Below are 25,362 nucleotides of genomic sequence, written 5' to 3' on the forward strand. Positions count from 1 at the left end.
TAATGGGCCATACGAGAAAGGAGAGAAAGGCCTCAAAGGGTGGCCGCACCCCTCCCCATGGGCTGGTCCGAATTGGACTAGGGGGGGGCGCCCCCTTCCTTCCTTCTCCTTTTCCCTTCCCTTTCCTTCTCTCCTACTCCTACTACTTGGAAGGGATCCTAGTTCTACTAGGAAAGGGGGGATCCTACTCCCGGTGGGAGTAGGACTCCCCTAGGGCGCGCCATAGAGAGGGTCGGCCCCTCCCCTCCTCCACTCCTTTATATACGTGGCCACGGGGCACCCCATAGACACAACAATTGATCTCTTGATCTCTTAGCCGTGTGCGGTGCCCCCCTCCACCATAATCCACCTCGATCATATCGTAGCGGTGCTTAGGCGAAGCCCTGCGTCAGTATAACATCATCATCATCACCACGCCGTCATGCTGACGAAACTCTCCCTCAACACTCGGCTGGATCGGAGTTCGAGGGATGTCATCGAGTTGAACGTGTGCAGAACTCGGAGGTGCCGTGTGTTCGGTACTTGATCGGTCGGTCCGTGAAGACATACGACTACACCAACCGCGTTGTGCTAACGCTTCCGCTTTTGGTCAACAAGGGTACATAGACAACACTCTCCCCTCTCGTTGCTATGCATCACCATGATCTTGCGTGTGCGTAGGAATTTTTTTTGAAATTACTACGTTCCCCAACAGTGGCATCCGAGCCTAGGTTTTATGCGTTGATGTTGCGCACGAGTAGAACACAAGTGAGTTGTGGGCGATATAAGTCATACTGCTTACCAGCATGTCATACTTTGGTTCGGCGGTATTGTTGGATGAAGCGGTCCGGACCGACATTACGCGTACGCTTACGCGAGACTGGTTCTACCGACGTGCTTTGCACACAGGTGGCTGGCGGGTGTCAGTTTCTCCAACTTTAGTTGAACCAAGTGTGGCTACGCCTGGTCCTTGCGAAGGTTAAAACAGCACCAACTTGACAAACTATCGTTGTGGTTTTGATGCATAGGTAAGAACGGTTCTTGCTAAGCCCATAGCAGCCACGTAAAACTTGCAACAACAAAGTAGAGGACGTCTAACTTGTTTTTGCAGGGCATGTTGTGATGTGATATGGTCAAGACATGATGCTAAATTTTATTGTATGAGATGATCATGTTTTGTAACCAAGTTATCAGCAACTGGCAGGAGCCATATGGTTGTCGCTTTATTGTATGCAATGCAATCGCGTTGTAATGCTTTACTTTATCACTAAGCGGTAGCGATAGTTGTGGAAGCATAAGATTGGCAAGACGACAACGATGCTACGATGATGATCAAGGTGTCGCGCCGGTGACGATGGTGATCATGACGGTACTTCGGAGATGGAGATCACAAGTACAAGATGATGATGGCCATATCATATCACTTATATTGATTGCATGTGATGTTTATCTTTTATGCATCTTATCTTGCTTTGATTGACGGTAGCATTATAAGATGATCCCTCACTAAATTATCAAAGTATAAGTGTTCTCCCTGAGTATGCACCATTGCGAAAGTTCTTCGTGCTGAGACACCACATGATGATCGGGTGTGATAGTCTCTACGTTCAAATACAATGGGTGCAAAACAGTTGCACACGTGGAATACTCAGGTTAAACTTGACGAGCCTAGCATATAACAGATATGGCCTTGGAACACGGAGATCGAAAGGTCGAGCGTGAATCATATAGTAGATATGATCAACATAGTGATGTTCACCATTGAAACTACTCCATCTCACGTGATGATCGGACATGGTTTAGTTGATATGGATCACGTGATCACTTAGAAGATTAGAGGGATGTCTATCTAAGTGGGAGTTCTTAAGTAATATGATTAATTGAACTTTAATTTATCATGAACTTAGTCCTGGTAGTATTAGCATATCTATGTTGTAGATCAATAGCTCGCGATGTTGCTCCCAGTTTATTGTGTTCCTAGAGAAAAATTATGTTGAAAAATGTTAGTAGCAATGATGCGGATTGGATCTGTGATATGAGGATTATCCTCATTGCTGCACAAAAGAATTATGTCTTTGATGCACCGCTAGGTGACAGACCTATTGCAGGAGTAGATGCAGATGTTATGAACGTTTGGCTAGCTCAATATGATGACTACTTGATAGTTTAGTGCACCATGCTTAACGGCTTAGAATCGGGACTTCAAAGACGTTTTGAATGTCATGGACCATATGAGATGTTCCAGGAGTTGAAGTTAATATTTCAAGCAAATACCCGAGTTGAGAGATATGAAGTCTCCAACAAGTTCTATAGCTAAAAGATGGAGGAGAATAGCTCAAGCAGTGAGCATGTGCTCAGATTGTCTGGGTACTACAATCGCTTGAATCAAGTGGGAGTTAATCTTCCAGATAAGATAGTGATTGACAGAATTCTCTAGTCACCATCACCAAGTTAGTAGAACTTAGTGATGAACTATGATATGCAAGGGATAACGGAAACGATTCCCAAGCTCTTCGTAATGCTGAAATCAACGAAGGTAGAAATCAAGAAAAATATCAAGTGTTGATGGTAGACAAGACCATTAGTTTCAAGAAAAGGGCAAAGGGAAGAAGGGGAACTTCAAGAAGAACGGCAAGCAAGTTGCTGCTCAAGTGAAGAAGCCCAAGTTTGGTCCTAAGCCTGAGACTAAGTGCTTCTACTGTAAAGGGACTGGTCACTGGAAGCGGAACTGCCCCAAGTATTTGGCGGATAAGAAGGATGGCAAAGTGAACAAAGGTATATTTGATATACGGATTATTGATGTGTATTTTACTAGTGTTCGTAGCAACCCCCCGATATTTAATACTGGTTCAGTTGGTAAGAGTAGTAACTCGAAACGGGAGTTGCAGAATGAACAGAGACTAGTTAAGGGTGAAGTGACGATGTGTGTTGGAAGTGGTTCCAAGATTGATATGATCATCATCGCACACTCCCTATACTTTCGGGATTAGTGTTGAACCTAAATAAGTGTTATTTGGTGTTTGTGTTGAGCATGAATATGATTTGATCATGTTTATTGCAATACGGTTATTCATTTAAGTAAGAGAATAAATTGTTGTTCTGTTTACATGAATAAAACCTTATATGGTTATACACCCAATGAAAATGGTTCATTGGATCTCGATCGTAGTGATACACATATTCATAATATTGAAACCAAAAGATGCAAAATTAATAATGATAGTGCAACTTATTTGTGGCACTGCCGTTTAGGTCATATTGGTGTAAAGCGCATGAAGAAACTCCATGCTGATGGACTTTTGGAATCACTTGATTATGAATCACTTGATGTTTGTGAACCATGCCTCATGGGCAAGATGACTAAGACTCCGTTCTCCGGAACAATGGAGCGAGCAACTGACTTATTGGAAATAATACATACTGATGTATGCGGTCCGATGAGTGTTAAGGCTCATGGCAAGTATCGTTATTTTCTGACCTTCACAGATGATTTGAGCAGATATGGGTATATCTACTTAATGAAACACAAGTCTGAAACAGTTGAAAAGTTCAAAGAATTTCAGAGTGAAGTGGAGAATCATCGTAACAAAAATAAAAGTTTCTATGATATGATCGCAGAAGTAAAATATTTGAGTTACGAGTTTGGTCTTCAGTTAAAACAATGTGAAATATTTTCACTACTCACGCCACCTAGAACACCATAGTGTAATGGTGTGTCCGAACATCGTAATCGTACTTTATTAGATATGGTGCGATCTATGATGTCTCTTACCAATTTACCACTATCGTTTTGGGGTTATGCATTAGAGACAACTACATTCACGTTAAATAGGGCACCATCTAAATCCGTTGAGACGACACTGTATGAACTATGGTTTGGCAAGAAACCTAAGCTGTCGTTTCTTAAAGTTTGAGGTTGCAATGCTTATGTGAAAAAGTTTCAACCTGATAAGCTCAAACCCAAATCGGAGAAGTGCGTCTTCATAGGATACCCAAAAGAAAATGTTGGGTACACCTTCTATCACAGATCCGAAGGCAAGATATTCGTTGCTGAGAATGGATCCTTTCTAGAGAAGGAGTTTCTCTCGAAAGAAGTGAGTGGGAGGAAAGTAGAACTTGATGAGGTAACTGTACCTGCTCCCTCATTGGAAAGTAGTTCATCACAGAAATCTGTTCCTGTGACTACTACACCAATTAGTGAGGAAGCTAATGATGATGATCATGTAACTTCAGATCAAGTTACTACCGAACCTCGTAGGTAAACCAGAGTGAGATCCGCACCAGAGTGGTACAGTAATCCTATTCTGGAGTTCATGTTACTTGACCATGACGAACCTAAGAACTATGAGGAAGCGATGATGAGCCCAGATTCCGCGAAATGGCTTGAGGCCATGAAATCTGAGATGGGATCCATGTATGAGAACAAAGTGTGGACTTTGGTTGACTTGCCCGTTGATCGGCAAGCAATTGAGATTAAATGGATCTTCAAGAGGAAGACGGACGCTGATAGTAGTGTTACTATCTACAAAGCTAGAATTGTCGCAAAAGGTTTTCGACAAGTTCAAGGTGTTGACTACAATGAGAGTTTCTCACTCGTATCTATGCTTAAGTCTATCTGAATCATGTTAGCAATTGCCACATTTTATGAAATCTGGCAAATGGATAAACAAAACTACATTCCTTAATAGATTTATTAAAGAAGAGTTATATATGATGCAACAAGAAAGTTTTGTCAATCCTAAAGGTGCTAAATATGCAAGCTCCAGCGATCCATCTATGGACTAGTGCAAGCATCTCGGAGTTGGTATATACGCTTTGATAAGTTGATCAAAGCATATAGTTTTATACAGACTTGTGGTGAAGCCTGTATTTACAAGAAAGTGAGTGGGAGCACTACATCATTTCTGATAAGTATATGTGAATGACATATTGTTGATCGGAGATAATGTAGAATTATTCTGCAAAGCATAAAGGAGTGTTTGAAAGGAGTTTTTCAAAGAAAGACATCGGTGAAGTTGCTTACATATTGAGCATCAAGATCTATAGAGATAGATCAAGACGCTTGATAAGTTTTTCAATGAGTACATATCTTGACAAGATTTTCAAGTAGTTCAAAATGGAATAGTCAGAGAAAGAGTTCTTGCCTGTGTTACAAGGTGTGAAACCGAGTAAGACTCAAAGCCTGACCACGGCAGAAGATAGAAAGAGAATGAGAGTCATTCCCTATGAATTGGCCATAGGTTCTATAAAATATGCCATGTTGTGTACCAGATCTATTGTATACCCTACACTGTTTTGGCAAGGGGTATAATATTGATCTAGGAGTAGATCACTGGACAACGGTCAAAATTATCCTTAGTGGAATAAGGATATGTTTCTCGATTATGGAGGTGACAAAAAGGTTCGTCGTAAAGGGTTACGTCGATGCAAGTTTTGACACTGATCCAGATGACTCAAAGTCTCAATCTGGATACATATTAAAAGTGGGAGCAATTAGCTAGAGTAGCTCCATGCAGAGCATTGTTGACATGGAAATTTGCAAAATACATACGGATCTGAATGTGGCAGACCCGTTGACTAAACTTCTCTCACAAGCAAAACATTATCACACCTTAGTACTCTTTGGGTGTTAATCACATAGCGATGTGAACTAGATTATTGACTCTAGTAAACCCTTTGGGTGTTGGTCACATGTCGATGTGAACTATGGGTGTTAATCACATGGTGATGTGAACTATTGGTATTAAATCACATGGCGATGTGAACTAGGTTATTGACTCTAGTGCAAATGGGAGACTGAAGGAAATATGCCCTAGAGGCAACAATAAAGTTATTATTTATTTCCTTATATCATGATAAATGTTTATTATTCATGCTAGAATTGTATTAACCGGAAACATAATACATGTGTGAATACATAGACAAACAGTATGTCACTAGTATGCCTCTACTTGACTAGCTCGTTGATCAAAGATGGTTATGTTTCCTAACCATAGACATGAGTTGTCATATGATTAACGGGATCACATCATTAGGAGAATGACGTGATTGACTTGACCCATTCCGTTAGCTTAGCACTTGATCGTTTAGTTTGTTGCTATTGCTTTCTTCATGACTTATACATGTTCCTATGACTATGAGATTATGCAACTCCCGTTTACCGGAGGAACACTTTGTGTGCTACCAAACGTCACAACGTAACTGGGTGATTATAAAGGTGCTCTACAGGTGTCTCCAAAGGTACTTGTTGGGTTGGCGTATTTCGAGATTAGGATTTGTCACTCCGATTGTCGGAGAGGTATCTCAGGGCCCTCTCGGTAATGCACATCACTTAAGCCTTGCAAGCACTGCAACCAATGAGTTAGTTGCGGGATGATGTATCACAGAACGAGTAAAGAGACTTGTCGGTAACGAGATTGAAATAGGTATTTGGAATACCGACGATCGAGTCTCGGGCAAGTAACATACTGATGACAAAGGGAACAACGTATGTAGTTATGCGGTCTGACCGATAAAGATCTTCGTAGAATATGTGGGAGCCAATATGAGCATCCAGATTCTGCTATTGGTTATTGACTGGAGACGTGTCTCGGTCATGTCTACATAGTTCTCGAACCCATAGGGTCCGCACGCTTAAAGTTCGATGACGGTTATATTATGAGTTTATGTGTTTTGATGTACCGAAGGAGTTCGGAGTCCCGGATAAGATCGGGGACATGACGAGGAGTCTCGAAATGGTCGAGACGTAAAGATCGATATATTGGACGACTATATTCGGACATCGGAAAGGTTCCGAGTGATTCGGGTATTTTCGGGAGTACCGGAGAGTTACGGGAATTCGTATTGGGCCTTAATGGGCCATACGAGAAAGGAGAGAAAGGCCTCAAAGGGTGGCCGCACCCCTCCCCATGGGCTGGTCCGAATTGGACTAGGAAGGGGGCGCCCCCTTCCTTCCTTCTCCTTTTCCCTTCCCTTTCCTTCTCTCCTACTCCTACTACTTGGAAGGGATCCTAGTTCTACTAGGAAAGGGGGAATCCTACTCCCGGTGGGGTAGGGCTCCCCTAGGGCGCGCCATAGAGAGGGCCGGCCCCTCCCCTCCTCCACTCCTTTATATACGTGGTCAGGGGCACCCCATAGACACAACAATTGATCTCTTGATCTCTTAGTCATGTGCGGTGCCCCCCTCCACCATAGTCCACCTCGATCATATCGTAGCGATGCTTAGGCGAAGCCCTGTATCGGTATAACATCATCATCGTCACCACGCCATCGTGCTGAGGAAACTCTCCCTCAACACTCGGCTGGATCGGAGTTCGAGGGACGTCATCGAGTTGAACGTTTGCAGAACTCGGAGGTGCCGTGCGTTCGGTACTTGATCGGTCGGGCCGTGAAGACGTACGACTATATCAACCGCGTTGTGCTAACGCTTCCGCTTTCGATCTACAAGGGTACGTAGACAACACTCTCCCCTCTCGTTGCTATGCATCACCATGATCTTGCGTGTGCGTAGGAATTTTTTTGAAATTACTACGTTCCCCAACAGTATGTACCAGTAGCTATGTGTTTGATCTCTCTCTCTCTCTCTCTCTCTCTCTCTCTCGTGTTCTTGAGGTGATACGATCTTGATGTATCGCGAGCTTTGCTATTATAGTTGGATCTTATGATGTTTTCTCCCCCTCTACTCTCTTGTAATGGATTGAGTTTCCCCTTTGAAGTTATCTTATCGGATTGAGTCTTTAAATATTTGAGAACACTTGATGTATGTCTTGTCGTGCGTATTTGTGGTGACATTGGGATACCACGTGATTCACTTGATGTATGTTTTGGTGATCAACTTGCGGGTTTCACCCATGAACCTATGCATAGGTGTTGGCACACGTTTTCGTCATGATTCTCCGGTAGAAACTTTGGGGCACTCTTTAAGGTTATATGTGTTGGTTGAATAGATGAATATGAGATTGTGTGATGCATATCGTATAATCATACCCACGGATACTTGAGGTGACATTGGAGTAGCTAGGTGACATTAGGGTTTTGGTTGATTTGTGTCTTAAGGTGTTATTCTAGTACGAACTCTAGGGTTGTTTGTGACACTTATAGGAATAGCCCAACGGATTGATTGGAAAGAATAACTTTGAGGTGGTTTCGTACCCTACCATAATCTCTTCATTCGTTCTCCGTTATTAGTGACTTTGGAGTGACTCTTTGTTGCATGTCGAGGGATAGTTATGTGATCCAATTATGTTATTATTGTTGAGGGAACTTGCACTAGTGAAAGTATGAACCCTAGGCCTTGTTTCAACACATTGCAATACCGTTTACGCTCACTTTTATTATTTATTACCTTGCTATTTTTATATTTTTAGATTACAAAAACTATTATCTAATATCCATATACCACTTGTATCACCATCTCTTCGCCGAACTAATGCACCTATACAATTTACCATTGTATTGGGTGTGTTGGGGACACAAGATACTCTTTGTTATTTGGTTGCAGGGTTGCTTGAGAGAGACCATCTTCATCCTACGCCTCCTACGGATTGATAAACCTTAGGTCATCCACTTGAGAGAAATTTGCTACTGTCCTACAAACCTCTGCACTTGGAGGCCCAACAACGTCTGCAAGAAGAAGGTTGTGTAGTAGACATCACCGTGGAGCCTAGGACGGCGTCACCACCAAAGCCTTTGGTAGGCGAAGATCACCTTTTGCCAGGATAACTTGTACTAGTTGTCTCCCTTCAAATTTGGTCGCTGTTGGATCCCTTACCGCCTACATTTGGGAAGAGGACTAGGGCCCCTATAAATAGGACTAGCCACCACAGTAGGAGGCAACTTATCTTGGATCGGATTCATTCCATCCTCAACCACACAAGCTCATCGAGCCCAAGAACACCTCTCCTTAGGAGGCTGTTCTTTACTTGTACTTGTTCATCCTCAGCCCAAGAGGCAATCCACCACACCACACTGGAGTACGGTATTACACCACATCGGTGGCCCGAACCAGTATAAACCCTGTGTCCTTTGTTCTTCGGGTTCGGCAAGTTAGGTTCTGAGATCGTTGCAAGAGCGTGAGCTGGGGGAAAGATCTTCGTGCGCACTCCAAGTGTTCGAACCTCAAGGGTTTTGCCGGAACCCGAAATCCGACAGAGGCAACCCCATGTGATGGATAGGGCCTTCGATCGGACAAATGACTCTTGATGCAGGACGCGTTCCAGCCAAGACGTAATTTGGACACACACCCCACTTTAATACGTTGCAAGCACATCTTGACGAGTGTCTTTCAGTGCACAAATTAATATCACAATGATCCGGCTCGTAAGTATATGGTTGTAAGAATTAAGTCCTCATACGCATGCCTATTTTTATTATAAGTTTTCTCTGTTGCAACTTGTTTATGATCCGGTCTAAAAACTACAATTTAATACTCTTGCAAAAGCTTGTTAGAAACCCTTGTCTTCAAGGTGCACGTCCTCTCGTTGGTTCGATATCTCAGGGTCACCTCTAGGGAAAAGGCAAAAATCCTTTTTCTACTTGTTTACCAGATCACTAAAGGGACTCATCATTGTACTAAATGTAGGGATTGACTTTTGGGTTTAGGGTATACATTGTTAGTGATTAGAATTTAGGGTATACAACGTTAGTTTATGGTTTAGGGTTCAGAGTCTACATTTTATTGATTAAGGTTTAGGGTATACATCGTTAGTGATTAGGATTTAGGGCTAGGATTTATGGTTTAGGGTTCAGAGTCTACATTTTATTGATTAGGTTAATCACATAGACTTCATTGTTCATGATTTACAGTTGGCATTTATGACTTTGGTTTCAGTATTTATAGTATTACTATTTATACCTTACATTATTGCATTTCATGTTTAGGACTTTCAAATTGTATGATCATTTCATCCAAATAATTAACTTGTCAGAATTGTATATTGAGTCTGTAAATAGTATAATTACCAACACAAAGTAATAATTAACTCATCAGAATTATATTGCAATGAATCAGTGACTAATAGAACAATTATTACAATGTAATACATTACGTAGAATAAATAAATAAATCTTATATGCACGGAACTAAATTTAGTAATACACAAACATAACACTAAGTTTGATTGTCTCGGGTTTAAGATGATAATCCTGACACCGATGAATTACTACAATCAACTTAATTTGGATCAAATAACTGAACAACTAGATCATAGAAATCTTATTTGACATGGACTCAAACGAATTAATAAACTATAATATTTAATGTGTTAAGTTCTATCGGTACAAACTAGGAACTTAACACTATAATAGTAAATGTGACAATCTCTAACACACACAATTATTTTACACGCATAACCATGGGTGTACCAATTGTATTTCCATTCTAATATTTGAAACTAAACAACCTAGGACAGTGTAATTCTAGCCGTCATGAAATCAAACAAATATTATGTTTCATCCTATGTAACTTAAACCAATTTGTTTTTCCAAACATGTCAGCACACATAACTATATTATTCCCCTCGTAAGATTCAAGATCGTACTATTTTAGACCACATCAACTTAATATATCCAAAGTATCGCCACTACAAACCAAATAAGGCACTTGAATCAAGAATACTCAAAAGAAAACAACGAGTGACGAGATTTGTGAAGCATTATCATTTTCAAACTGTTGCACAAGAACACACAATTATGGACAAGAAATATATAAGTACAACCAATCTTTTCAGCGAATCTTGGGATAGAAGTGGAGTGGCGTTATGGATTCCTTTGATCTTAAGTACATACGAAGAATAAGAAATCTTCCTCTAGGATTGCATTCCTTGTAAAATGACAGCGAAGTAAAAGAACAGACAGGAACCAAGACCAGGAGCAACCATATGCATATGCTGTGAATGAACCGTTTCCCTTACGGCTTATATTTGTCTAGGTTAGATTGACTTATCGTATATTAACCTACCCCCACATGAACAGTTATGCGACCTCACAAGAAAATATATACGACTTTGATGTACATTGCATTACAGACATATATGAGTACTAGCAAGATGCTCGTGCGTTGCACGGAACATCAAGATCTCGTGGGAGAAAAGGATGAACGAGGAAAGGCCTTATCTGCAAATGTGGAGAGGAGTGCGGTTAAATTGTTATAGTTTTCTTCCTATCCGTTAGATATAGATTAGAAGACCTATATTGCAAGATGGCATGCACATCATCATCACCAACTCTGCTTTTTATAAGAGTAGATAGATTATACAAGATGAAAATACTATATACATAAACGAATATCCTAATCTTGGCGCAGAATAGCGGGCACAATCTGCGTGCCCCCTGCACATGCCTGCCACATATCCTTCCCTCGAACCAATATGACCTTGGGTTCACGCCTAATGATCAACATCTACACATACAAATAAAATACTACTTTGGCCCCCAACGAAACTAGTGAGGTTATCAATCTCATTAGCTTTGCTAATTAATACTATAAATAAAGAAATTTAAAAGCACAAGTGTATGAAAGATTTCGTTATAGCAAAAAGCAGATTACAGGAAGACGCAAACATAAATGTAAAAACGTAAAGGAATATTTTTCCTTGCTGGAGTACTATTTAGTTTCTGCTACTCCATGTTACATTGACTGACCCATCTGAGGGATACAGCAGTACTACATGGCATCTGGCATTAAATGGAAGCATTTGAAACTCAAGCCCATCTCAAGAAATTTACAGCAGAATCCAGGACGCCGAGGATCTCCAAAACTATGCCATTTCGGGGAGCAACATCCGGAGGAGAGAGGAGAGAGAGTCAGAATCAGAAAGCTAAAAAAAGCAGCCAGCAATCTAGTGGTGTAGCGAGGCGAGCCCTGGCTGCGTCCCTCCCCTTCCTCCGTTTCCCACCCCTCCAAAAAAAATTCACCTCACGCCCCCGGGCCCCGGGCCTCCCCCCCGCGCCGACGACCCCCCGAAGCTCCCGGAGGCTTCTAGGGCCTCGCCGCCGCCGCCGCCGCCGCCCCCCCTCCCACCAATCGCCGCCTCCGGCAGCGGCGAGGCCGCTTCGCAGACGGCGGAGGGACGGTGCTAGGGTTTGCAGCCGCGGCCGCCGGCGCCCGCGGAGGAGGATGCATATGATGCGGCGGCTCAAGAGCATCGCCTCCGGCCGCTCCTCCGTCTCCGATCCGGTGCGCGTGCTCGATCTGTCCCCGCCCCTCCCCTCCCCCCCGCCAGCGATTCGCGGCGCAGCTGCATTTGCCGTCAATGACACGCAAACCGTGGTGCCGTTTCGTTTTTGCGCGATTTTCCTAGCCTTGCTCGAGCAGCAGCATCGTGGTTCATTCGCTGGATTGATTAGTTGCTATTGGGCGAGAAATAAAAAAAATGCATGTTGCGCTGTCAGGTGGAAAATGCTTCAGTTTGCTTTCGTTGGATTTGGCATTGAGCTAGTTGCGCTTTAAAGGTGACCGTTTCATTCTGCTTTTCATTGACGTGTACGATGAAAACGATACTTAGATTTTTTAGTCCCTAATGCTTTGGCACCGTGAAATGTTTATTTCCGAATAAGTACGGTTCATCCATTTTATAGGTTCATTTTTGCCCCCAAAAGGCCGCAAGGCTGGATTCCACTATTGTAAAGATGCAGAGTGCCAGCATTCATATGCAAAAGAAAGCCACAAGAACGAGCTAGGAGTTCAGGCCAAGCCATTTTATAGTTTCATGAATCATTAAGATATTTGATGCTCCATTTCTACTCCGATAGTTGTTCGGTAGCTTGTTCACTCCATTGGTCATTCACGCGAAAATAGTTACCTACATGGATTGACCGGGAATTGGCTTACCATATAACTATTGCCATTGGATCCTTTTTTGCATATGGTTCCAACCTTCTTTTCAAAGAAGAAAAAACCATGCTCTATGGGGCAGCTTTAGAAGTCTTCTTGCGGATAAGCTTTATGAGTTACCCAATAGTACAAACGTTAAAAGAGGAATGCATATTTTGTTAAAAGATATTGGTGTGTATAATTCTTGATTGATGGAAAAGTTTGATGGATGCAGTTTGTTGGTCATTGCTTGGGACTGCTAGAAAATGGGATGGCTTCCGTCGTTGCAAGATCTATTAATTTCTGTGATTGCCAAATTGAAGTTTCCGTTTAGCCTCTCTATACTCTCCAGCTGTGAATACTTATTTGCATATATTGTTCTTGTTAGGGTGGTGACTCTGGCTCAAAAAGGCCAAAATTTGATCAGGATGGATTGGGCGATATTGTCATTCAACCACATCTATCTGATGACAAACCTATGCATCTAGACCAAGAATCATCATCATCATCATCATCATCATCTCATAGAGATGCTGAGGCAAGCACATCTACTAGTATGAATCCTGCTAAAGCTGAAGAAACAGGTGCAGATCTTCCGAAAGGAATGAATGATATGACAATAAGCGATGATAAAGTTGGCCATAATAATGATAAGGTTATTTTGATTCTCCGCCCATGACTTGTTGACCTAATGCCATTTATTCTTTTGCTATTTATGTGATGGCTTTTCTGACTATAGGAGGCTGAAGGGGTTACCGTTGATGGAAGTGGAACAGAAGCTGGCCAGATCATTGTGACGACAATAGGAGGTCAAAATGGGAAGCCAAAGCAGGTGATGCCTTGATCAGTATCTTTACTACTCTCATACATATTCTACTGCCGGATTCTAGATGCAGTATTTCCATATCGGAAACCTTTGTATGGTCCATGGACTGAGAGTTTACTTGTTCTCGGGAACTCTTATTGGTAGAATTTTGCACTATGACCCCATTTATGGGCATATACAGCATTATTTTTCCTGATGGCTGAGTATTGCGGCTTAAAGCTATTCTCTGGGATGTTTGTACTACTGCATTTATTCCTCAGAACATTGGATGGCCCAGTAATGATAATACTAATACTCCAACTGTTTTACAGAAGGTCTCATACATGGCAGAACGCGTCGTTGGGACTGGTTCGTTTGGTGTAGTATACCAGGTGTGTTAATTTGCCGTCTTTCGCCCTTGTATATCACTACAATTTCTGTTAGTGAATATTTCTAATGCTGGGCCTTGAAGTCATTGATAATATCTGGTACAACAGGCCAAGTGCTTGGAAACTGGAGAGACTGTTGCCATTAAGAAGGTGCTGCAGGATAAGAGATATAAGAACAGAGAGTTGCAAACAATGCAGTTACTTGAGCATCCAAATGTAGTTCAGCTAAAGCATCACTTCTTTTCGACAACTGAGAGGGGTGAAGTGTACCTAAACCTTGTACTTGAATATGTCTCGGAGACAGTTTATCGTGTTGCCAAATATTATTGTCGGCTGAACCAGCGTGTACCCATACTATATGTTAAGTTGTATGCATATCAGGTTTGTGAAGATGTTCCATTGTAGTTTATATATTCTTTCAAACGGTTACTTTCGATGATCCTCAAGTTGTTTGTTGTTCCATCTTTGCATAGATGTGCCGGGCCCTTGCATATATCCATCGTGTTGTTGGTGTATGCCATCGAGATATTAAGCCGCAAAATCTGTTGGTAAGTTCATTGGACTTTTATTAGACATATCTTCTTGCTTGAACCATGCAGTATCATTGCATGCTTGCAGGTTCCCTCCTTCAATGATGACTGCCTGCAATATTCTAAAATATTATTTGATTGTATCATACGTAATGATCAACTTACTGCAATGGATTAATCTTCCAGGTCAATCCTCATATGCATAAACTTAAGCTTTGTGATTTTGGGAGTGCTAAAAAACTGGTATGTTTTTGTCACTTATTTTCTTGGTCATGTGTTTTTACATGTATTTGACAGTACATGGCTCTATTTTAGGTCCCTGGAGAGCCAAACATCTCATACATCTGCTCGCGGTATTATAGGGCTCCTGAACTAATATTTGGAGCTACAGAGTACACCACAGCAATTGATATCTGGTCTGTTGGTTGTGTAGTAGCTGAGCTTCTGATTGGTCAGGTATAGAATCTCATTCTAGAAGCTCAGTTTTCTTGCAGCCAAGTTCATTAATTGAAGTTATGCTTCCTTGAACAGTGAATTTTTTGTTTATCATTATAGATCGTATGACTCCTTTTATAGCTGAAAGTAATGGTATTTAGTTACAAGAACAGTGGAGTATCCGGATAAGCAAATACTGCACAAATCAAGCTCTGTTAAATTATGCAGATGTTATCAAATTCATTTGAAGTTGCTTCACTTTAGAGGGCTAATACTTTCATGGAAAAAATCAAGTTGATTATTACTTTCCTGTCGACAAACTCTTTTTTGTACATGAGCTGGATTTTTTTGTTGAGTTCTCTTTTTTTGGGGGAAATTGCAGCCTCTGTTTCCTGGAGAAAGTGGCGTTGATCAGTTGGTTGAAATTATAAAGGTTTGCATCTCCCGCCAAACCATTAAAGTCTAGTAATTAAAATCAGTAGGCTGAAGTCATCATTTCTTCTCCCTATTCTAGATTTTGGGTACCCCAACAAGAGAAGAAATCAGATGCATGAACCCAAACTACTCCGAATTCAAGTTCCCTCAGATAAAAGCTCATCCCTGGCACAAGGTTAGTAACCTCTCTATATGTATTCAGTTAGCCTAGACCGCTGTAACATGCTTGCCTAATTTTCTTTTGCATGCAGCTTTTTGGTAAGCGTATGCCACCTGAAGCAGTTGATCTTGTGTCAAGGCTACTTCAGTACTCACCAAATCTGCGCTGCACAGCTGTAAGAATGATTTTATCCTTGGGCTATTTGAACCAACCTATGAACAAGTCAGCACAAATTCATTGCTTGCTAACGCTAAAGTATACTCCCTCCGTCCCATAATATAAGATCTTATTACATCCACATTGGATGCAATAAGATCTTATATTATGGGACGGAGGGAGTACATTTTTCTCTAGCTAAAGTACAGTATGGTTGCTTCTAAGAAGAGTGTTGTGTTGTCCTGGCATCTGTGAATCACGGCCCTACTAAGGGCCAGTTTGGTTGGTGTCCACGGCCACATGCCTGGGCAATAGCGTTGCCTGGCATGGACACATTTTCTGTTTGTTTTGCTGCCTGGTCAGGCAACTTTGGATGAGAGGCGTTTGGTTACCACCCTGGCCTGGATAGTTCACTATGAATGAAAAATTCAGCTCATGAGCCCATGTACGAAGAACAGTCTCTTTAATTAAAGAATTAAAGGAGCCCAGGCAGCTGCAGTGTTCGCCAGGCGCTCCAATTCTTACTCCTGGCCCAGGCTAACTATCTCCCTGGCTTCACTGTCCAGGCTAATCACTTGCATGCAAACCCAGGCCAGGCTATACCTGGCATCTTGAGGACCTGAACCAAACAACTTACAGGCAACCTCCAGGGACGTCCCAGGCCAGGCGAGACTTTCCCAGGACGCAAACCAAACTAGACCTAAATTCATGAATGAAAGAAGAGAAATCCTTGAAAAAGGCGAGTACTATTCTGACTAGACATTTTTGCAGGTCGATGCTTGTGCCCATCCGTTCTTCGATGAACTGCGGGATCCCAAGACCTGCTTGCCAAATGGACGGCCATTACCACCATTATTCAACTTCTCGGGAGCTGGTAAATAATAACCATACATAGACTCTGCGATTGTTTTGAACTGTAAAAACTACACCGTGCTGTTGAGTTTTTTGGTACGCTTACCTGATACCTGATACGTACAACCCATGGACATGTGCTGCAGAGCTAGAAGGCCTCCCTGTTGAGCTACTCCACCGGATCATTCCTGAACATATGAGGAAGTGAAGAGAGATGGCGGCTGGAGAAGCGGTCGCTATTTCTCGGCGCCACTGTGCGGGTGGAGACCGGACACCGCGAGCATATCCATGGCTCGTCGTGGATTTGATCTGGAGTAGACTCCCCGGCTGGCCTGGACTGGCCTGGAGCTAGAGAAGGGCAACCGCGGGCATGTGCCCAGGGCCCAGACCCACCCACACTGCTGTGGGCCCCTGTTTTAAGTGTGTGTTTATGTCGTTTGATGAAAGAATAGTATGTTGCTCGTTTCCAGCTTTCAGAATTTTCTCAGTGAAGCATGAAAATGATGATGTCACGCTTCGTATTGACATGGGATTCAAATTCGAATCCCATATCCGAGGCATTCATGGTGGATACCTTTTGACTTGACCAAGTTGCCAGCAGATGCGTTTTCGACCATCATCAAGGCCAGCATAATCATACATGCATTGCTTCTATGCGAGTGCAATCGAAGTACTACAGATCACCAGATCTGGTAGTGGTATTGACAATCAAACCGTCTCCATTTAAAACAAGAGCCTGGTCCACTTACATGTGCCTCCAATATGAATGAATATGATGATGCAAATTGTTTGTTTATCTGGCCAGCCCAACCGAGGCTTCCGTTCCGGTGCGATCTGCAGAAAGGGAAGATGGGTGACAAGTGTAGTGTGGTAGCTCAACGAAACCTCACCAGATGCAGATAGCCGAGGACGTGTCCTTTGCCCCCGGATACTTTACGTGCAAGGTTGTTGTCTTGGTGGTGACAAGTTGGCACGGCAGGCAGCAGTGGCGATATTTTTTGGGTGATGCGTGTTAGGAGAGGACAAATATCCCGTGAAAGATTCTTTTTGTTTTTGAACATTTTTTTGGAAAGTTTTCCATATAAATTCACTAGATAATTGTGACATCGTACAAACACAGCCTAGCCATTCTTCTACCGACAACGTTGTGAAGTCGCTTGGAACATTTAAGTCAACAGTAGCACGCATCCATCGAGTATGATGCAATGAGTCACTCAGACACCCGGCCATTAATAATGGCACGATGGTATGCTTACTGATGAACCATCGGTGACACCGACTCGATATAAATATATCACCAATCAGCGACTGCGACCTGTTCAATAGGCACACCTAGAGCTAGAGATAAATCACATTGGGTGGGTGATCTTGGGCCGTACAGCAAGTGCCGTCCATCGGTCCACCTCAGAAACTTTGTCCCGTGTCCCGACCTGCTTTCTTTTCTTTTCTTGCTGGACATCATCGGAGGACAAACCCGCCGTCCATATCAAAACATGTGATTTGCGAGCGCCCAACCACACCCCCGCCCGCCTACCATATTTGACCCCATTTTTGTTTCATTTTTTCATTTTTTTCTTATAAAAAATTAAAGGTTGCGAGCGTATAATACAAGTAGGACGCGTACCTCACCCGAGTTACCTCATTGGCCCCATTTTTGTTTCATGTCTCTGTTTTTTTGCTTAATTGTTACTTCCTCCGTTCTAAAATAGATGACCCAATTTTATATTAAAGTTAGTATATAGTTGAGTCATCTATTTTGAAACGGAGGAAGTACAAGTGTATAATACAACTAGGACACACTGGACACCATCATACATGTATGCATGCATGTATTTATGTATGTATGTATGTATGAATTCTAGGAATACTACACATCACCAAGAGGTGGGGAAAGAGACGGTTTTGTGTTTAGAGATGGTACAAGCAGGTCAATTAGTGGTTACTTGTTAGGTAGTGTTGCCAATCAGCCATGAATGGCAACTTTACCGGGCTCACTAAAGGCGAACAAAAAGAAGTGAAAAACAACAACTTGAAACTCATCCGTCCAAGCAAACCAAAAAGGTGAAAAAGCTTGGCCCGTGACCATCATCTAAACCAACTCCATCAGTCACTAAGCACCATCACACCCCACACAAGCCGCGGCTACTAATCTATACTCATGTGGTCCCGGCGGCACATGAGCCATGCCAAAAAGATATTTATATTTTTTTCTCTCACACTATTTTAAAAATAAAAATACTGTACATTTTAAACCAAGAGTATATATAAAGCGAGGATGAAAATGGAAATATAAAAATCAAATCCAAAGCCTTGTACTCCTCCTGCTCCTCCCCCTTGTTCCGGGCCTGGGAAAAATTTGAGACCCCAGAACGCAAGACGCGAAGACGACCCACCACCGCCCCCCCGCCCCTAAATTACGGCCGCACGCCTCGCCGCCGGCGATCCCGCCGACCGTCGTAGGTCCGTGCGGCGTGCCCGTGCCCACGAGGACGCCGCTCGCCGGCGCGGGCGGGCAAGGAGGGCGGCGATGGGGAACTCGCTGGGGTGCTCCGCGTCCGGCGAGCGGCTGGTGTCCGCGGCGCGGGACGGGGACGCCGTCGAGGCGCGCATGCTGCTCGAGCTCAGCCCGGCGCTCGCGCGCTACTCCACCTTCGGCGGCCTCAACTCCCCGCTCCACTTCGCCGCCGCCAAGGGCCACCTCGACGTCCGTGCCGCTCTCCCTTGCGATTCTATATACGCGCCCGCCTGCGTGGTTTCCCGTTCGATTTGATTCACGGACCGGTGGGTTTTTTGGTTTTCAGATTGTGACGCTGCTGCTGGAGAAGGGCGCGGATGTGAACGCGCGGAACTACTGCGGCCAGGTAGATCTTTCTGTCCGAGTACCATTTCATGGATAGGACAGGAATCTCCCCCCAAAAATGGAAGATCTGTCATTTATACGTGCTGAAATTGGCAGCCACCGCGTCGTGTTTCTAGTGAAAGTAGTAGTACCTGATCTTTGCAATATCGGGGCAAGCCAAAAACTGAATTCTTGTTGGGCTCTCGTGGTCTCCTGCCCTGTGCTCGCCCACGGGATAAACATGTGTTACATTTCGATCAGTCTCTACAATCCTTTCTGCGAGTCGAATCATTTAGCTGATTGTTTTCTTTACTTGGATGGGCGGATGAAGACTGCATTGATGCATGCATGCCGGCATGGACACTGGGAGGTGGTTCAGATGCTTCTGCTCTTCAGATGCAATGTATGGTGGTATTTCTGATATGGTCTTTACAATGTGTACCATTTCTGCCCTGAGACAAGGAAGGTGCTGACTGCTGCTTCTGTTTCGGTTGCTTGGAAGGTTACCAGGGCGGATTACTTGAGTGGTCGAACGGCATTGCACTTTGCAGCACACGACGGACTTGTTCGGTGTGTAAGGCTGTTACTTGCCGACTTCATCCCAAGTGGGCCCTTGGAGGATACTGCCTCTTCGGTGGCAGATGGCGGTGATTCTCAGACGAATAGCGGCAGCAGTCCTACTTCTTCACTGGGACTCAAGTTTAATGAACCGTATGTATTTTGTCAAGTGTTGATCTAGTGTTGTCTATTTTGTTTGAAATAACTAGCAACCAATTGTACGCTGTCTTTGTGCAGTGCTCGTGTGAGGTACATCAACAAACCTGCTGATGGCGGTGTTACCGCTCTTCACATGGCAGCTTTGAATGGTCATTTCGATTGCATGCAATTGTTGATTGAGTTAGGTGCAAATGTCTCAGCTGTCACATTTCCCTATGGAACTACATCAAATTTGATAGGCGAGTGATGATTCTTATTTCAGATGATATGCAGTAGATAATGCTATTTTTTCTTACCTAAAATAAAACGAGTTCTCAAATTGTATCTGTATGGATCAGGAGCTGGCAGTACTCCTTTGCATTATGCAGCCGGTGGGGGCAGTCTGGAATGTTGCCAGGTATGTTACTGTCATAAAGGAGTATTGTATTTTTGGACAAGTACCATTTCACGCCTGTACTTTTCGCATATGTATTGATACGTTCTAATGTTTGTAATGCCACCATCACAGGTACTTCTTTCAAAAGGTGCTAGCAGGTTGACACTCAACTGCAATGGGTAAGAATCTGTTGCTCAATTATTAATGCCAAGTTGTATTTCAAAATATTTATTGACTGTGCCATCACAGATATTTTATTATATTAACTTGACCGGCTCTACATGAACCTAACGTGTATCTTCCTGTTGAAATGTTACTAATACGTATCTTGTTCTTTAGGTGGCTTCCCATGGATGTTGCTAGGATATTTGGACGCCGTTGCTTGGAGCCATTACTTTCTCCAAATTCACACACGGTTATTCCAGCAATTCAGCCATCCAGTTATCTCGCCTTGCCACTGATGAGCATACTTAATATAGCCAGGTTAGTGCCTAACACTCACCATACACCTCTTTTGATTTTTTAAGTTTTATAAGTAAAATATAATGACAACAGTTACTTTGATGAACAACAATGAGTGCTGCTTGATTTCTGAATCTATACTTTTTGAGAAAACACACAAGGGTGCTAGCAGTTTTATTCTGCATACCAGCTGATTTGGTTCTTATAATCAATTGGGCCAGTTTATGTATCTTGCGGAATTGCAATGGTTTCTGCAATGTTACTTGCAGAAAGGCATACCTGAACGAGGCAATTGCCAAAGTCTGTTCTTGAGTTGGAACGGACATAGAGCAAATATTTTTACATCTTCTTGTGTTTTGTTATCTTCAATGAGTTCACTCTTTATGGTGTTGTTACCGTAGTGAGCTGAGTGTGCCTTTCTTGACTTATTTCACCTTTGATACAACTGCTTGTTGTTCAGACACCAGATAATGCTTTCAATTATCGACACTTCCATGTTCAATATTCAAAATGAGGAGTGCACTTGTCGGCTCTTTTGCTTATAGATTTCTTTTATATGCTTTGCAGAGAATTTGGGTTGCAACACACTGTATCCTCGGTGGATGAGAGTGACCTTTGTGCAGTTTGCCTGGAAAGGTCTTGCTCTGTAGCTGCTGAAGGTGGGGGCTACATGACACACTTTGCATGAACATTGTCCCATTTTTTAACTAAGGGCATAATCATATTTTACAGACTGCTCAACGATCATAGGATAAAAACTATCATAACAATTTGTCAAGAGATGGACATAGTCCTGTCTAATCCTATCTAGTAAGCTCCATCTATTTTGAATATGTTACATTTGTTCATATTTACATTCTAAGCTTGGATATGCACCAATGAGTCATCTTCGCTATCCTTGCATTTTTTTTTGTTAGAGAATAACACTATGCATCTTAGCACTTGAAAATTGAAATTTGTTATTGACTTAGTTAGAACACCTAAGACTATTTTCTTTTATCACAAACTCGAAACACTCAATAAGTTGGGGCAATCATTCAGTGTCATAGTAATCTGAAAATGAGGCTCATATTTCTGTATCCTTGCAGGGTCGTATGATGCCACCCTTTTGTGAATTCCCTTGTTTCAAACAATTCTAATAAACAGTGATAATGGCAGAAACATGAAACCGAATACGAAATAACCTGAACCTGCCTGTGTGGAGTGAGTTTAAGGTTTATTAAGTCATGTTTTTTCAATAGGATTTCACTTGCTCATGTACATCACATTACAGTACACCACCAGATGAAAAATGCAATGGTGGTATCCTAACATTACATTCTGTTCTTTCAGGCTGTGGTCACGAGTTCTGCATCAAATGTGCTCTCTATCTTTGCTCAACCAGCAACGTCCGTGTGGAGTTCACAGGCCCAGCTGGGTCAATACCATGCCCTCTCTGCAGGAATGGAATAATGTCATTCACTAAGCTACCGAGCACACCGACAGAAGGGCTCAAATCAAGCTCAGCACTCACATTCTGCAATCCATGCATTCTGAATACCCGTTCTGTGGACTCCCCAGCAACTGTCTGTAAAGCTGAAATCAGGCGCAACCGTGTGGCAGCTCTCTCTTCCGAGTTAGTCTGTCCACTGACCTGCAGCCCATTTCCGTCGTCCGCCCTCCCAACCTGCAGGTGCAGTGACGACGATCCATGCGGCTCAACAGAAACGCTGGATGGCTCCGAGGTGCAATCTCCGCGGCCCTCGCACAGCACAAGCACAGAGCTGGATAAGAGGGGAGAGCAGGACGTTGACCGGACCACCTGCTCAGGCATGTTCTGGAGTCGCAGAAGCTGTCAGAGGGAGCAGCAGTGCAATGCGGAAATCAATGCTTGATTCCTCCCCTTCCTGGTTGTGAATATATTTGGATTCATCGCAGCTCAATGCGGGAGATGATCAGCGGTTATTCTTTCCTCCCCGGCTGTGTTTCTTTTTCTCCCGTTTTACAGCCAAGATTTTGGTGTTTTGGTGATCCATCCTGCAGCTTTTGGCTGCCGTAGTTTTCACTGTATTGTAACATTCGGCTCATATCTACTGTGTTGTGTCATGAGACTGTGAGTGAGTCTAGATCATAGCTTGAAAATCACTAGTCAGTTACTGTTCTGTAGCTGCATGTAAATTATACGGTTTGGATGGGGTTGTTTTTTGCTTCTTCTGATCCCGGTGATAAGATTCTATGTAACGTGACATCAAATTACCCCCTGATGATATATAGATTATGCCACAATCTCTTCAGTTTCTTTGTACAGTACAGTAGTGGTTCTGCTGAGCTCACATGAAATGCATTTCCTCTGTCCACTATTATAAGATGTTTTACATATTTCAATACGGACTACATACATGCTGAAATAAGTGAACAAACACACTTACATCTGAATCAGAAAAACTTAGAAGATCTTATGAATTTGGAACGGAGAGAAAAATCTTTTTTCTTCAGCATTGCTTCCTACAGTCCTCTACCTACTGAAGATCAGTCATCAGTCGTCTTTGGTATCAGTACGCACAGACGCTGCCGGCGGCGGTCGAGCTGTTACCCGCCGGCCCTGGCAATAGGGTGCCGATGATCCTGTCTCCGAGCCCCGGCACCGCCGACAGGAAGTGCCCCACCCCGGCGAGCTCGTGGTAGCCGACCCAGCCGAGCCGGCGGCATATGTGCCGCTGCAGCTGCACCGGCACGACACCGTCCTCGTCGCCCTGGAAGAGGTGCACCGGGAACGGCGGCGCCTCCCCGAGGTCCGTCGGCTCGAACTCCGGCCACCGCCCGAACATCACCGCCATGTCGCGGTAGAAGGACTCCTGCCCCCCCTGCTGCGTGGCCGCCTGTGCCCTCTGCGCAAAGCAAAGCGCACGATCGTCGCGTCAGGGTCGTATCGCCGAGGCTTGGATCGAGATCGACAATGGGGGAGCTGAGGGAAGGGACGACGAACCTTTTGGAACATTCCGGTGGAGAGGGCCATGAGGCGGTTCTTCTCGTCGAGGGCGTTGGGGAAGGAGCCGGAGCCGCTGACGACGGTGGAGGTGGGCAGCCATGGCTGGCTCATCCACCAGTGCAGCAGCCACGGCGCGTAGTAGGCCACGCGGAGCGACCACTGGTCACCCAGCGGCTGGCGCCGGTACAGCTGACGCGCCAGCCCCCTCGGCAGCCCCGACCACCGGTAGTTTATCACCGGCGCCATCATCGCCACTCCGGCCAGCCTGTGTGGGATGTACTTGACGGAGGCCCAGCCGGCGTGGCAGCCGAGGGAGGAGCAGATGAGGTGGAACTTGTCGCCGAGGTCCAGCGCGTCGGCGAGGTCCTGGATGTCCAGCGCCGCGCTCTCCAGCGACCGGCGCGGGTCCGGGTCGCTCTCGCCGTAGCCGGCGCGGTCGAACGCCACCATGTACACGCCCAGCTCCTCCAGCAGCGCCTGCGAGGCGCGGGGCGAGTCCATGCGGCTGCCGGAGAAGCCGTGCGAGTAGACGACCTTGAACCGCGCGCCGTCCCGGCTCACGCCGGACTCGGCGTACGCCAAGAACCGCCCGTCGCGCATCCGCACCCTCGGCGCCGTCACCGGCGGCCCGCCGGGCGCACCGCACGGCGTCGGCGGCGGCGGGCGGACGGCGTTCGCGAACCACCCGGCCGCCAATGCCAGCACCATCAGCACCAGCAGACCCACCGGCGGGCTCCCGTTCCCTGCACACCACCGACGCACAACATGTTAACGAACCGGACGTACACGGCAACGCATGCATGCATGCACGCATCCGATCACCAAAACCGCCGCCGCATTGTTTCTCCTCAGTTTTCTTTGCGCACTTGTTACCTGTGGAAGCAGCGGCAGCCGCCATTGGAGGCGACGCAGGAGGAGCTGGAGCTCTGGGATCCTTATCGAAATGGATGTGGGGAATGTGTGGCGTTGTTGGAGCAGGAGGCGGACAGCTTAATGTGTTGGGTGGGTCCTGGGCTAAGCTAGTGGCAGCTGAGTAGCGGTGACACTTTGCTGAAAGAAAATGCAGCGCGTAGTGGAGGCCAGGGCACGACCTACCAACGTACTTTGTATACATGCATTATTATGCCTAGCAAGAAAAACCTCTTCACCTACCACCACTTTTTACTAAGGGTCTTCCCAAGCACGCCTGACAGGTAGGAGTAGTTTTCTCTTAAGCTTTTCCTGGCACAAAATAACGTTGGAAGAGAACAGAGGAATCCAAAAGTAGAATTTCTGTCATGCTCCGAGAGAGTAAGAAATTTTTTAGGACATGAATTTATCTTGCAAAATGAATCTCGCGTTCCAAACATGCTCTGTGTGTGGGAAATATAAAACGACACAGGTCCGTATTAGATTAGGTTTGAGATAGCATATATAACCACTTTGCATTAACGATAATCAGAACACTC

At 44.3% G+C, this 25,362-nt stretch overlaps 3 protein-coding genes across 3 annotated transcripts; 2 read left to right on the forward strand and 1 right to left on the reverse strand.

Annotated features, from left to right (window-relative positions):
• Positions 1-11,846: 11,846 nt before the first annotated feature.
• Positions 11,847-17,168, forward strand: LOC119272670 (shaggy-related protein kinase alpha-like). The gene is made up of 13 exons (XM_037554112.1): positions 11,847-12,154; positions 13,179-13,445; positions 13,530-13,622; positions 13,928-13,987; positions 14,093-14,365; positions 14,458-14,532; positions 14,701-14,757; positions 14,830-14,970; positions 15,332-15,382; positions 15,464-15,559; positions 15,636-15,719; positions 16,472-16,574; positions 16,699-17,168. The coding sequence occupies exons 1-13, from the start codon at positions 12,095-12,097 to the stop codon at positions 16,758-16,760; spliced, it is 1,422 nt and encodes a 473-aa protein (XP_037410009.1). The 5' UTR covers positions 11,847-12,094; the 3' UTR covers positions 16,761-17,168.
• A 1,732-nt stretch (positions 17,169-18,900) lies between these two features.
• On the forward strand, positions 18,901-23,196 carry LOC119272681 (probable E3 ubiquitin-protein ligase XBOS33). Its single transcript, XM_037554117.1, has 10 exons — positions 18,901-19,256; positions 19,354-19,413; positions 19,723-19,794; positions 19,894-20,102; positions 20,187-20,347; positions 20,447-20,505; positions 20,617-20,663; positions 20,824-20,967; positions 21,514-21,605; positions 22,279-23,196. The coding sequence occupies exons 1-10, from the start codon at positions 19,080-19,082 to the stop codon at positions 22,818-22,820; spliced, it is 1,563 nt and encodes a 520-aa protein (XP_037410014.1). The 5' UTR covers positions 18,901-19,079; the 3' UTR covers positions 22,821-23,196.
• A 54-nt stretch (positions 23,197-23,250) lies between these two features.
• Positions 23,251-24,966, reverse strand: LOC119272693. Its single transcript, XM_037554123.1, has 3 exons — positions 24,788-24,966; positions 23,912-24,657; positions 23,251-23,813 (listed from the first exon to the last, which is right to left on the reverse strand). The coding sequence occupies exons 1-3, from the start codon at positions 24,810-24,812 to the stop codon at positions 23,478-23,480; spliced, it is 1,107 nt and encodes a 368-aa protein (XP_037410020.1). The 5' UTR covers positions 24,813-24,966; the 3' UTR covers positions 23,251-23,477.
• Between the last annotated feature and the right edge of the window lie 396 nt (positions 24,967-25,362).

The sequence above is a fragment of the Triticum dicoccoides genome, chromosome 1A, assembly GCF_002162155.2.
Source record: "Triticum dicoccoides isolate Atlit2015 ecotype Zavitan chromosome 1A, WEW_v2.0, whole genome shotgun sequence".
NCBI classification, from domain to species: Eukaryota; Viridiplantae; Streptophyta; class Magnoliopsida; order Poales; family Poaceae; genus Triticum; species Triticum dicoccoides.